The sequence below is a fragment of the Bombina bombina genome, chromosome 1 (genome assembly GCF_027579735.1).
Source record: "Bombina bombina isolate aBomBom1 chromosome 1, aBomBom1.pri, whole genome shotgun sequence".
In the NCBI taxonomy this organism is placed as follows: domain Eukaryota; kingdom Metazoa; phylum Chordata; class Amphibia; order Anura; family Bombinatoridae; genus Bombina; species Bombina bombina.
The window spans coordinates 1,168,137,597-1,168,151,508 of record NC_069499.1 but is presented as its reverse complement, the minus strand read 5'-3'; the positions used below and the strand labels follow the sequence as shown (position 1 = coordinate 1,168,151,508).

The following is a 13,912-nucleotide window of genomic DNA, read 5'->3' as shown; positions in this document are numbered from 1 at the left end:
ATATATATATATATATATATATATTTATTTATTTATTTATTATCTCCTCTACTTATTGATATTTTCCATATTTTGGCTGTGTCAAATGTCCATTTTGTAAACCATAAAAACACAATCACATACTTGCTTAGCGCATGGAACGGGAAACAAGACAAACACTGTAGCTTTGTTTTGTATGCTGGAGTAAATGTTGGTTTTAAGCAACCAGCATTATATACAGACTCTATATTAAAGGGGCCCAAAACTCAAAATTAGACATTCAGGATTCATATAGAACATGCACTTTTAAGCGACTTTCTATTTTACTTCCATTACTACGTTTTGCACCGTCTTTTTATATGGACATTTTAAGGCACTATGTGCAAGAGTTTATAGTGTATACAGGGCTGTTATTGGCTAATGGCCATCAATTTAAAATTCAGATGAAATGCTATTGTATTGTCGTTTTAATGTGTTTTTGTTGGTTATGTAGTTCTGTATTTTATGGTCCTCTGACAATTCCTATTTTGAAACAGATTTTAAGTCTTTACAAATGTATCCTCATAAATGATGCACCATAACTTTCTTCCAACATTTATGCACACAACGGCCACCATATATGTTATCATCCCTTGTATACTTCCCAACAACAAGGATATTGCATTTTTAAACGTCAAACAATGGGTCAAGTCTATAGCATGATTATTAAACTTCTGGCATGGAGAGAAAATCACAAAAAAACACGAGTATAATATTGTAATGTATGTGTCTCCTTTAAACCCAGGACCCCACTTTCATAGATAAACAGCTATCACATTAAACTTTGCCTTTCCAAAATTCTTTAAGACACCCCTCAGTACTGAGACGTATTTGATAATCTCAACAAACCAGAAAGCTTTAGAGACATAGGCACTGTCTTCTCAATACTATGGTGTATCTCAAATAAGCCCAGTTATCAATATAGTTACCATTAAACGTAAACATAAGAGTTCGCTTGGTGTCCGGCAATTTGAGCGGCTGCCCTTCCCTAGAAAGTAGAGAATAGTTATCAAACATGTAAATAAGGTTGGAATAATACAATACAAAAGCAGACTTCTTTTCTGATGCATGTTTTCCTTGTATTGAAAGAAATACAAATCCCAAAAAAGTTTTAAAGATAACCCACATGGGAAAATTGAATTAATTGTAAATCCCAAATCAATCTGATTTTTTTTTCTGTCCATTCCTATGTTTGCAACAACACTGATAATTAAACTAAAGCACTGGTTTTCAAACCTGTCCTCAGGTCTCCCTAACAGGATGATGTATGAATTGGAGCACAGTTATTTTACCTGCTCTCATCCAAGTTAATCCTGAAAACGTGGCCTCTTGGAGGCCTGAGGACAGGTTTGAAAACCAGTGAACTAGAGCAAAAGCAAAGAAAGATACTTTTTAAAGGGACATTAAAGGGATAGTCTAGTCAAAAATAAACTTTCATGATTCAGATAGAGCATGCAATTTTAAGCAACTTTCTAATTTACTCCTATTATCAATTTTTCTTCATTCTCTTTGTATTTTTGTTTTAAAAAGCAAGAATGTAAGCTTAGAAGCCGGCCCATTTTGGTTCAGCATCTGGGTAGCACTTGCTGGTTGGATGGCTACATTTAGACACCAATCAGCAAGCGCTACCCAGGTTCTGAACAAAAAAATGGGCCAGCTTCTAAGCTTACATTCCTGCTTTGTAAAATAAAGATACTAAGAGAATGAAGAAAAATTGATAATAGGAGTAAATAAGAAAGTTGCTTTAAATAGCATGCACTATCTGAATCATGAAAGTTTAATTTTGACTATACTATCCCTTTAAACACTTTGAGATGGTGATATAAAATGATAAATCGCATATATATATATATATAAAAAAAAAAACAACAACTCTGCAATATACTTTCATTATTTATTGTGTCACCTTTTCCAGTAATTCTATTCTGAAATTGCGAGCATTTCAGGTTCTGTTAGAAATGGAAGTGCAGAACACTGTTATATTCCACAAAGTCATTGGCTGCACATTCCAGTGACCTATTTATAAAACTGTCCCTAATTAGCCACAGCAGAGAAAGCAACCTAAGTTACAACATGACAGCTCCCATTGTTTTATAGACATTAAAACTTTACACTTATTTTGTCACAATTTAAACAACTAATGAAACTTTAAAAAATGCATTTACATATTCTCAGACTAGTCTTTTCTTTTAATGCTTCATTCTATCTAGCATATATTTAATGTCTCCAAGTCATGTTTTATGTTTAAGTTCTGCCTGCATTAGAGTTTAATGAAGTGGCTTTAGTATGTATAAAGTAAATCATTGTTGGAAGACCGTTTCGCATTAGTACACATTAAAGTATGATTAGAAATCTTAGTGATACAACACAGTTTAGTTAAAGGGATAGAAAGGTGAAAATTGAAAAGTGCATAAATGCATTTCAATGTGAAAATAAAAAACAATTTTGTAATATACTTCCATTAGCAAAAAAACTTCTAGTAAAAATTACTACTGGTTTTCGTCGGCATACGCACATATCCTGTGAGGGCATGTGCACCAGTATTCAAGCTCAGAGAGCTAAAGATGGTGTGTACTGCTTTTGTGAAGACTTAATTTGTGTCACACAAGCCACCACTGACTCTGTGAGAAGGTAAGGTGTTTGCATACTGGGCCCTTACAGGATATGTGTGTATGTCGCAGAAAACCAGTAATAACTTTTACTAGAAGCATTTTTGCTAATGTACGTATATTGCAAAAATGCTTATTTTTCCCATTGAAATGCACCCACACATACATTTAAATTTTGACCTATCCCTTTAATTACTGCCAGTTATTATACTAAATGCTATGATCAGACTAGATTGCAGAAGTAGTTTGGCGGAACAGCCCATTCAATACTACTATTTGGTTAAAAGAGCACACCGTCTTTTATATAAATGTTAAAGACTACTGCAAATATTTAACTATTACAAAATAAATACAGGAATAAACTACTATTTTTTTTTTTAATGCTTCTGACTTTTATGTTCTTACTGTTTGATTTGTCACAGCTTGTTACCTCCGCACAGGGGTGGACTGAGACCAACCAGGGCCCCTGAGCAAAAAAGTGTGGCAGGGCCCCCCGCCTCCTCTTTGCTCCACCAACCTACCTTCTCTGCCCCTCTAACCTATTGTCCCTCCCACCTGCCTTGCCCCTCCCCCACCATGATTTTAATTGCCATATAAAGAGACAATTTTTTCCTTAAATATTTTTAATAAGAACTAAATATTGTAAATTAACAAGTGCAAATTTTTTTTTCCATGCCTAAATGCACTAAAGTATGGAGCAGAGAGTAGTAAGGGCAGACAAGGGATTAAAATCACTTACTTGTTACTGGCAGCTAAAGAGGTATAATCGTTGATTTGTATGTTACTGGCAGCCAAGCGGTAAAATTACTAATTAGTTATCAAAAATATACATCATGAGATAAACATTATGGCTAAGGTAGTGCTGTTAGGTGGGACATTGTGTTACCCCCATCATTGTGCCTATCACAGATTGTCGAGTATATTGGTGGAGAACAGCTGGAGTCTGGTTTTGAAGATAAAAACAGCCCTTAAACTTATCAGATAGTGCTTGCCATTTTATACAATATGCCAATTTACTTCTGTTATCAAATTTGCTTAGTTTTTATGGTATCCTTTTGTTAAATAGTAACCCATGGTAGGCTCAGTGGTAGAAATGAACTATGAGCTAGCTGAACATATTGGGTGAGCCAATGACAAGAGGCATATATATGTATCCACCAATCGCCAACTAGCTCTCAGTAGTGTATTGATGCTCCTGAGCCTACCTAGGTATTATTTTAAAGATATTAATGAGGAAAAGCAAATTTTAAATATTAGAAGTAAATTGTGAATTTGTATAACATTGCGTGCTGTCTGAATTAATGAAAAGTTTAATTTTATGGTCCCTTTATGTATCACCTGACTGATATAAAATTTGACAATTTCTTGTCCGGTAGGCGGCTCACCAAGATGGCCACAGCTACACAAGGCTCCGTGACTGAATCCTGATTTTGAGTGCAGCGTGGTAAAATCTCTAGCCATCCATACCTCCCTTGGCAATATCTGTGCCCGGGAAAACATTGGGATCAGGACGTCACAACTCCTGGCCTCCGTGAAGGCATTGAAAGTTGAAATTTACTTGTGGACTTGCAGACGTGCACAATCTGTTGTACAAGATGGCGCACATTACCGAGGCCCTAATACACTTTTTTACTCCAATATTGGATTCCTTAACAACAGCTATGGGGGAACTCCTCTGTGAAGTGCGAGAGCTCTGCGCACCCGAATACACCAATGCGATACTCACTTGTCCAGTTGCACTTCTACAGCCTCCACCAAATTTTCAGAGTGAAGGCATTTTGGACACCGGCACTGCGGCACAGGCGGAGGGGCCATATTCCCCTTTCCTGCTACTCCAGCCAAAACATCTAGTCAGGTTGGCAGAGGGGAGAAAAGACGACTTAATTATCTTCCAAACACTGACTCACCCCAAATTCATTTCAACAAAGATACACCGGACCTCAAGATTCCCTGCACGCTGTGGAAAGGGGGGTGCTCACGGCTTTGCAGTCTGTGTCACAGGTCGTTCACAGTCCTGCTCTTATGCCGACAACCTGATAAGATATTCACCCGGCAAAACCGATCAGCATACTGGCCAAGTGGAATATAGCGGAGTGCAGCGCCAAGGACCACAATCAGTGTCTCAGCTAGCCTACGTACCTGAACCGGAGTTGACCGCTAACACCGATAGCCCCAGTTTTCAGAGAGAGGTCTCTGTAAAGAATACTCGCATGTCAATGGGCATCGGCTGAATATATGGTTAAAGCCGGGTCAACTTACCTATCTGCGTTCTCATAAGAGGTGACCCGCTGCAAAAATCAGCATTTTATAATCATAATTGTTGACTTAGAACTCGCAGTGACACATATGCTTCAATGGAAAACAGTATCTGACTCTGCAGACATTCCGGTTTCTTTAAAGCCCGTTTTGATAATGCGAATCCACAGTTAACCTACTTACTCATGGAAAAATATCAAATCTAAAGTCTTATAGTGCGATGTGGACCTTGACAACCTCACTTCAATATCCATGCATGTTTGCTATCAGTCCATTAGTTCCACATTGTACACGTCTCTTGCTAAATGAATAGCGGAGTGGTTATATGGACTGGGGTTACCACACAACTTTAATGCAAACTTGTTAGTCAGTAATTGCCTCGACTGGGCTTGTTCTTTTGTGTGTATTATGTTATATACGTGTATGGTTCTGTCTGTCTGTAGAATATCTAACTTAAATAATTTATTCTCACCCCATAAATATATCTACTGAATAGCAGTTGCCATAACTCGCTTCACACCATAGAAATGTAGATTTGGTTCTGCTGCGTGTTACTGCTGTATATGTGGTTTGCTGTAACTTTATTATTTTAGGTTTGCTAACCGTCTGTTGTATTGAATGCACACTGAGAGACCCCCCTCTGAAACGGCACCTCAAAGGTAGATCTGGTCACTAATAGTCACTGCAGATGGTGCTCATGCAGTATAACAGGTCGCAACTAAGCTTCCCTAATATAACTACAGTTTATGTTTTCTCTGAGATACATACATCAGGCATAACCTTGAATTGGCTATTGACATAAAGATAGATTTTACGCCAAAATCTTACCCACAAAACCTAGCAGAGTATATATTAATTGATACTATGATTTAAAAGGGCCTGACTATCTACTTATATGCCTTACTATACCTTGCTTATTATGCCGTCAACATCTGGAAGTAAATGCTGAACTGCCTGTCATTGTATATGTAGTTACCTCTCACATTAAAGGTGCCCAGTTTCTACCTTTATTTAACGGGACATTACTCTGGGTGATCTAGGGTGTTGAATCTTGACACACATGCCGTCCTCTAGGACACTTATGCACTATTTATTGCTCGCCAATGTTGATCTGCACATTTTAGAACGTACCATGATTAGAAATACACAAAATTAGAGAGGCCTTTGATTCTACTTTGTAACCCTGCTGAAATCTACCAACCTGCACGAATCCCTGCTTAACAGCTATGTTACTTAAGCCTGGCCAGTCATGACTAGACATGCACTGAATCTCTCCACTGCCCTCTAACTTTGCAGAAACATATGAACTAGATTGGGAGCTGGCCATTTGTTTGTTTTCATTCTATAAACCATTGCAATATTTTCCAGACTAGACTGGCAATGTATATATTATCATTAATATCATATCAGAGTTGGGTGACATACGTTGCCACATTATTCTGAATAAACTTAACCCCTACACGATTGCAGTACGTTACTGCTTTGGTGTTCTGTGGGCTTAACCCTTGCCCTTGGCATTGCATATAAGTATCTACCCTATATTTTGTCTAATTATGTCAGCATGTTTATCAAGTTCCCCCACTGTATGCCTGCAGCTCTCTTAGTAGTTTGTTGGCTGTTTTGATATCTGGAAATCACGGAATGTTATTGTAGTTTGTTAATACCTACTCTCCTGAGGTACATACACTTCCCTCTTAACGTCTCCCATGAGCACTAGTATCGTATCAGGGCTGGGTGACACAGGTCGCTACATTAATTATAGCAGCTGAATAAAATCAACCCCTACATGACTACAGCACGTTACCGTTCTAATGTTTCCACGGGCCTAGCCCTTGCCCTTATTATTAGGTATAAATGCCAACTCTATATTCTGCCCAAAATGTCAGCAAACGCATCAAGTGTCCTTATTTTATACCAACAGTTTCTCTGTAGCTTTTATTACAGACCCTCTCATTCTCATTGAACTCACATGGCCTACCAGCTAAATTTATATTGTCTGAGGACCGCACAGTTGCATGTTTGAATTATGAAGGTTACACTTTCGTAGTTGTGTTTACTGTTCTAATGTTTGGAAATTTTGGAATGTTACTTTATTTTGCTAATACTCACTCTCCTGAAGTACACACACTTCTCTTCTAACATTTCTCATGAGCAATATGATATACCATAAACTTAAAAAGTCTTCACCAATATAAATAGTCCAACACTATTACTGATCTAATATTGTACCAATGTTAACACGCTGTGCCATGGATTGCTGTGTGAGGCACGCGGGAATGTGCTTTATATGACTGTATACACTTGCTGTGTTTCCCCCATCCCTTACCACTCTACCCGCCCTTCTCCCCTGACATCCTCCCCCCTCCCCTGTTTTATGTTTGTTTGTTTGGTTGTTTGTTAATAATATTAAAAACCCCAATATTGTGGTGCACGCTGATATCTATTAGATCGACCTATGGTAAATTTCAAAGCTACATATATATTATTGCATGAAATCACAACTGCTTGTATTGTTATATCTGCTTCTCTTTTTTTTTTTTGGCTCACCCTGCGAGGTGGGCCGATGATGCAACTTGTAACTTTGCACCCTTTATTGGTTATAAATAAAAGTTTAAAAAAAAAAAAAAAAAAATTTGACAATTTCTTATCTAACTGGGCACATGATCTCATTTTAAAGATAATATATTCCCTTTAAAAGGGATAATCCAGTCAAAACTGAATTGCACATAGATGAACTACATATTTGGACAGAAACATATTTACAATATACATATATTAGTAAAATGTATCTCTATTTTAGTGTTAACATTTTTATCTGCACATGAAGTATAGCTAGAAAGTTTCAGTGCACCTGCATTTTAAATATCGCATCTGCTCCAATCTCCAGTGGGGCTGGATTAACAAATTGAGTAATTACCGGATGATACAAGCACTTTAGCCTGCCTGAGCAAGTATTTAAAAATGCTGGTGCATGGAGCATACTTAAATACACTCTTGAAACAGCAATAACTTTTATTACAAGCATTTTTACTAATACATATATTGCAAAAATGATTTTATTCAAAAGTGGAATGTACCCCATGTGCATTCCAGTTTTAAACGGAATGTCCTTTTAAATAAGAGATGCATTAACCTATAAGTATGCGTCTATACTAAATATAATGATAAAACTCTCTCAGATAACTGACACCAGGGCAGGTTTAGAGAAAATTAAAGTCTGGGGTGAAAAGTCAGTATTTGCATATAAATGTGAATCCTGTGTTTTGGCGCTTAAAGTAGTAAAGGACCCAAATAGCAAACCCAGAAGAAAGCAGTGGAGAGAGAAGAATATACAGATACCCCTACATCACCACTACGGTCATTCAACTGCCAGAGAGAAAGGTACCAAAACGTTTGGGACTACATAACTATGCCGATATTGATGTGAGGAACTATTAAAATTTGGACTTGCTTTGAAGACCGGTGAGTGCGGCGTATTTATTCTCCCTGTAGGAGAAACTGTATACACTGCAGGCAGCACCCTGGCGGATGTGGCCCTGTAGCAGTGAGTGCACTTAATCTGGATGTTTGAGATATATATATAGATATATATATATATATCTGATGCACGCAGGATGTTAGTATTGGGACATGTACAGTGATGTGGTGAACAGCTGCACATGTGGCAAAATCGGCAAACCAGCCCACATGGATTTTTTTTACACTTTATATCACAACTGTAAAGATAGAACACCACCTATATTGTTTTATTTGGGCATTGTTAAACTCCCCCTTCCCCCCTGGAAAACCTCGGTTGGTACCCATGTGTGTAAGGCATATAGATAAGCAAAGTTTAATTGTCTGCAACAGAAGAGCCAACACAAGCAATATAAAAGAGGCTATGTCGCAGACTGCAAAACAATGCAAGTTTTACCAACAACATTACCTTTTCAAATTATTAAAAACAAAACATTGCATTTGTATCTTTTGTAATTCTGTGTTTGTCTACATATATAATATGCACAGTAAAAATGAGTTTGAAGGACTTTAGGTTTTACAATGCATATTTTGTTTAGAAAATAGTGCAAATTACCTGCTTACTATATTTTTTTAATTAGGTAACAATCTGTGAAATATTTCACAAAATTACAAATAGAAACTCACTCCAATTAAGTGCTAGGCAGATGCTGGTGGCAATTGTTTAAATGACATAAAAAAATAAGGTAAAACTCTTAATAATTTAATCAAATCAATCAGCAACTACACCGGTTATCTAGCTAGCATTAAAGCAGATGCTGTACTGTGACACTGGCAGCTGCAATTTATACTCTCTCTGCACAGTGAACTTAACCCTTAAAGCTCTGCACGTTGTTTTATGTGCAGAGCTTGTAGGATTAAGTTCACATACCAGGGAGAATGTAAATTGCAGCTGCCAGCGTCTCTGCAGCACCCGATTTATTAGTTAGATAGCGGTGGCTGGGCCCCTGCCATAAAAAGTTTAAATAACACAGCACAAGTTGAGGGGAGAGGAATTTAAAAAAAAAAAAAACAAAAAAACAAACAACAACAACAACTGCAGAGCAGTTAAATGTCCATGGCTCTTTTACTGAAACTGAGTGATTACTTACTGTGTACTGCAGAGGCACTAAACAACACCAGGCTGGATTTCTAAAGTGCAGGTGCACAACTGCCCCGACCCCAGAAAAGTTCACAGCCAAAAAAAAAATATTTTTTAAATGTAAAAAAATAAAATCTTTATTGCTGCCTGCAGTGGTGGCGAGCCAGAGGGGCCCTCTAAGATGCGGGGCCCTCGGGCATGGGCCGAATTGCCTGACTTGTCAGTCCGCCCCTGCTTCAGCGGAAAATTAAATATGTAACATGTTACTTACTCTTGCAAAATTTTTGGACCAGAGAATTGATCAGAGAAGTGAATGGATTCAATCTTATCAGCATAATGACTTAGATAGTGAATCATCTGTGAAAGGTAGAAAGAAAAAACTAGTATTAATTAAAGGAGAAAATAAGGGAGGGATAAAATAATTCAAGAAGAAAAACAAAAATGATCAAGTTGAGCGAATATATTAAAAATAGAAGGGGTAGTAATAAATAATATCAAAGATAAACAGAACAAAGAGGAAAGTACAAAATGTCACCTTGGTGTCCAGAAGGCCGTCCGTCACTTCCCCCATTTCAGACAGGACAGCCATAGACTCTGGAAGACCCAGCTTAGCTGCAGACTTGGGTTTGTCGCTGCAGAACTCACTCTGCATGGGAGAAACAGGGCATAAGCTTGTCACAAAGCAATCTTGTTGTTAAATGCAGGCCAGGGTCACATTGTAAAGCTCCCTGTGAAGTCTCATTAAAAAGTCATATTGTGCAGAGAGAAATAGTCCGTTTCAGAATTATGTGCAAGTCATAGTCTCACTGTAAAATTTTCGCGTTTATAGGGTCATAAAAGTGCAAAAAATAAATGCTCTAATGTGTTAAAGGATTTTATTATTGCACTGTTGCTTGCATAGATCCATGTGATTACCCCTGAAAATGCACTAATGGGACCAGCAGAACACATCTGGTAAGCCAATGACAAAACACATATGGGCATAGATACCAATTACCAAAATAAGTATGCTGCACTCATTCAATGGCTCAATAAAGGTTTTCCTTTTTTCTACCTAGTAGTGCAGCTTACCATATTTGGCTATTGTATTGTATGCTTGGGGAAGTTGGTAAAAATTCCCCTAATTGCTGGCACCGTGACATTGAGACTTATTATTTGCTATACTGGGAGTTCTAGTCTCAGCTACATTTGGAAGTAGATACCAATCATCAGCTAACTCCCAGTAGTGCATTGCTGCTCCTAAATCTACCTTTCAACAAAGGATACCAAGAGAACTAAGTAAATTTTGTAACAGAACTAAGATGAAAAGTTTTTAAGACTTCTAGAAAATGGTATCAACCATGAATTTTGGCAAGACATGTTCAGTTGCAGTAAACAGCTTTTAATACTGCTGGAAAGTATATTCACTAGATGTATAAAGCTATAGTATGGGAGGTGATCAGAAAGTGGGATTGCATTAGAGATCCTGTTAGTGATATTTTATCTACATCTAGAACAGTATTTCTGTGTGGATTCTACAGAAGCTAAACAAAACACAATCTCATATTCCACAGTCATAGAATAGATGTCTTTGCATCTAAAATATCCATACACATACCAAGTCCTGCACTTCCTTCTGCAGCCTTGTCAGGGTCTTCCGAGTCCCTACAGCAAATACATAGGTGTCCATATCTTCTTCATTCATTGTAACTTTTATTTGCTGAAAAGGTGAAATCAAGCATTACTGTTAAAGTAAAACAGACACAAGGGAGTTTTGGTACTTAAACATGAGAAACAGAATTAAAAGGAGAAGTAGGGTTTATGTGACATGGTGTGTCACCAATATACAAAGATATACAGGCAATTGCCATGTGACATCACCCAATCTCAGTAGGGTGATACAGAAACAAAGGAAGAGCCCGCTGTGAAATGATGCACAAAGAAGTACGTCTTATTCAGTGTTACATATATGAATGAAAAAAAAAAAAAAATACAGAAGGCACAGACGCTAAGTAGTAAACACCTAGACCTTCTTTGTTTTGTTAATACTATTTTGGATGACAGTTCTATCTGGGAACTGTATTGTATATATATTTAGTGTTTCTAATGGATGTTGGGTATCCACTTCTCCTCAGAGAAGCCAACATAAAAAAAGTAATGCATCAAAGATTCTGGTCTACGTAACATAGGTAAGAACCAGTGTCTTGTATAGAGATAAGGAAGCTCTAGGATAGCAGGATTTACGCACCACTTGGTCACAAGTTGGACGCATCATTCGAGCCAAAACATTAAGCAGATCCTGACGCTTGAGAAACTGCAAGAAACAGAAGAGGTTTATGAAAACAAATGATAAAATACTAGCAAGGTCATAATATATGATACTAAACATGTCAATTTCAATGCACACATGAACAAACACCCAAAAAACCTGTGACAAAAGGAAACTTTAAAAATATCTACACTAGAAAAAGACCAATACTAGCAATAATTTGAAGGGACTTAAAAACTGGTAGTATGCTGCTATTGTCCCTCTATTTTTTTTAATGCGGAGACCAGCATCATGTTTACACAGCCAGAGCTAAAAACATGCAATAATGCATGTATCGATCAACACGCATGTTCCATGCAAAAAGCATGCTTACAATTGAGAGCCTATATTAGAACAGTGGTTGGCATTGGATGTGTACACACAGTGATGACCAACCCCACCCACCATTTTACTTATTTGGAGAAGCAAATCTGGGATTTAGTCAACAATCAATATTAGTTACTGTCATAAAGATAGTATAAAATGCATCAGTTTGCAGTTATTTTCTAATGTGAACTAGGGACCAATATGTAGAAGTGTTAGCCTTGATAAGTCATCAGGATGCATTTCAAAGGCCTAAGAATTAGATTGCTCAGTTTTCAGAGCTAAATTACATGAAAAGGGGGCACAGCAAAGAATAGAATTTTAATATACTGTGACCGACCATAACATCAATTATTTGTTATGAGAATGACCAGTACTGAACTTGTGCCCATAACAACAAAATCTGGATCAGCAGTAATCCCCTACCTCTCAATTACCTTACCAATTAGCTAATCACTGCGTATGACTGCTTGGATTAGTTCTACCCACAATCCTCCTAAAATACATTGTCATGTGTCAAATCAACATTAATTACCTCCTCCAATAAACAAAAAACACTCCTATATCAGTTATCACAAACACATCCTTATCTGAACATGATCTAACCAAACATACTAATCAACAAAAGTTGGATCAGTACTAATACCCCCACGCTGAACTAATTCTAAAGCTTTACTGGCTCTTGTCACTCACTTTGAGTTGAATGAGCATCCCTTCACAGCAAAGTCGTCCAGAGCACCACAGGTTGTAGATGTGCTCATTCTCTTGGTTTAGTTTCCCAGTGCTCACTGCATCTTTACTAGTCCCATCATCACCTGGAGTAATAAGAACCAGAGACCATTAGAAGCAAACTCCTACTAGAAAACTCAATGCCATCAGTATAGAACTGTATTACTGCAATGAGAATCAGCAACATACTTTATTGTATTTTGAAAGCAAAAATATGAACAAGGTAAAAAAAATAATTCTATAAATAACATACAGAAAAGAAACATCATACTCACAAAAAGATAAAAACAAAGATAATGTATTAGAACATTATAGGGAAGCAATAAAGTATGAGTTGCAAGAGCAACATGAAAAAGAGTGCTAGCCCCTAAGATTAAATTATGGCTTGGTGTATGAACATGTAAATATAAGACTAGGTGAATTAAATGTAATAATTCATAATCTCAATTTATTAACACAGAATACAGACACACGAAAAATAAAAATACTTCAACTCGACCACTAATTAAATAGGTGTGACATAGTATAATTGTCTGATATAATATATTGGCTCATAAGTTATGACACACTAACTTAATGCCATATGTTGGTAGTGAACTGCACGGGTGGGTAATACGTATGGTAGTGAGAGCAAGCTAAAGCTCCACTACACGCGTTTCACTGTCACACTTCCTCAGAGGGGATCTTCTCTGAGGAAGCGTGACCGTGAAACACGTCAGGGGACCTGCCTCTGAGAGTTCCTTACTCTCTATATTTTAACTGCTTACTTGAACTGCTTAAAATATTATTTGTGTGCACCAGGACAGGCATTGGGATATATGGAAGCTTGGGAGAGGGACCTAGGCAAAATAATCCTCCCTCAGACATGCTCACAAATATTCCTACACACCATGAAGACTTCGAGTTTTGTAAGTATTGTTGAATTAAACCTCAAACTACTACATAGGTGGTATTACACACCCCGTAGACTTCATAAACTTTTCCACAAGTCAAATAATAAATGCTGGAGGTGTGGACGTGTGGGTAGCGATATGGCACATATGTGGTGGTGGTACTCGACATTACAGACATTCTGGAGACAGATTATTGAAG

At 37.3% G+C, this 13,912-nt stretch overlaps 1 protein-coding gene across 1 annotated transcript in view; it reads right to left on the bottom strand.

Moving 5' to 3' along the window:
• Positions 1–13,912, bottom strand: part of CCDC47 (coiled-coil domain containing 47) — a 40,364-nt gene that overhangs the window by 20,296 nt on the left and 6,156 nt on the right. Inside the window, exons 5-10 of the mRNA XM_053699620.1 lie at positions 12,785–12,906; positions 11,708–11,773; positions 11,078–11,179; positions 10,016–10,126; positions 9,752–9,837; positions 948–1,006 (exon numbers count right to left, since the gene is read on the bottom strand). Coding sequence (XP_053555595.1) covers positions 948–1,006; positions 9,752–9,837; positions 10,016–10,126; positions 11,078–11,179; positions 11,708–11,773; positions 12,785–12,906 — 546 coding nt within the window. The remainder of the gene's footprint in view (positions 1–947; positions 1,007–9,751; positions 9,838–10,015; positions 10,127–11,077; positions 11,180–11,707; positions 11,774–12,784; positions 12,907–13,912) is intronic.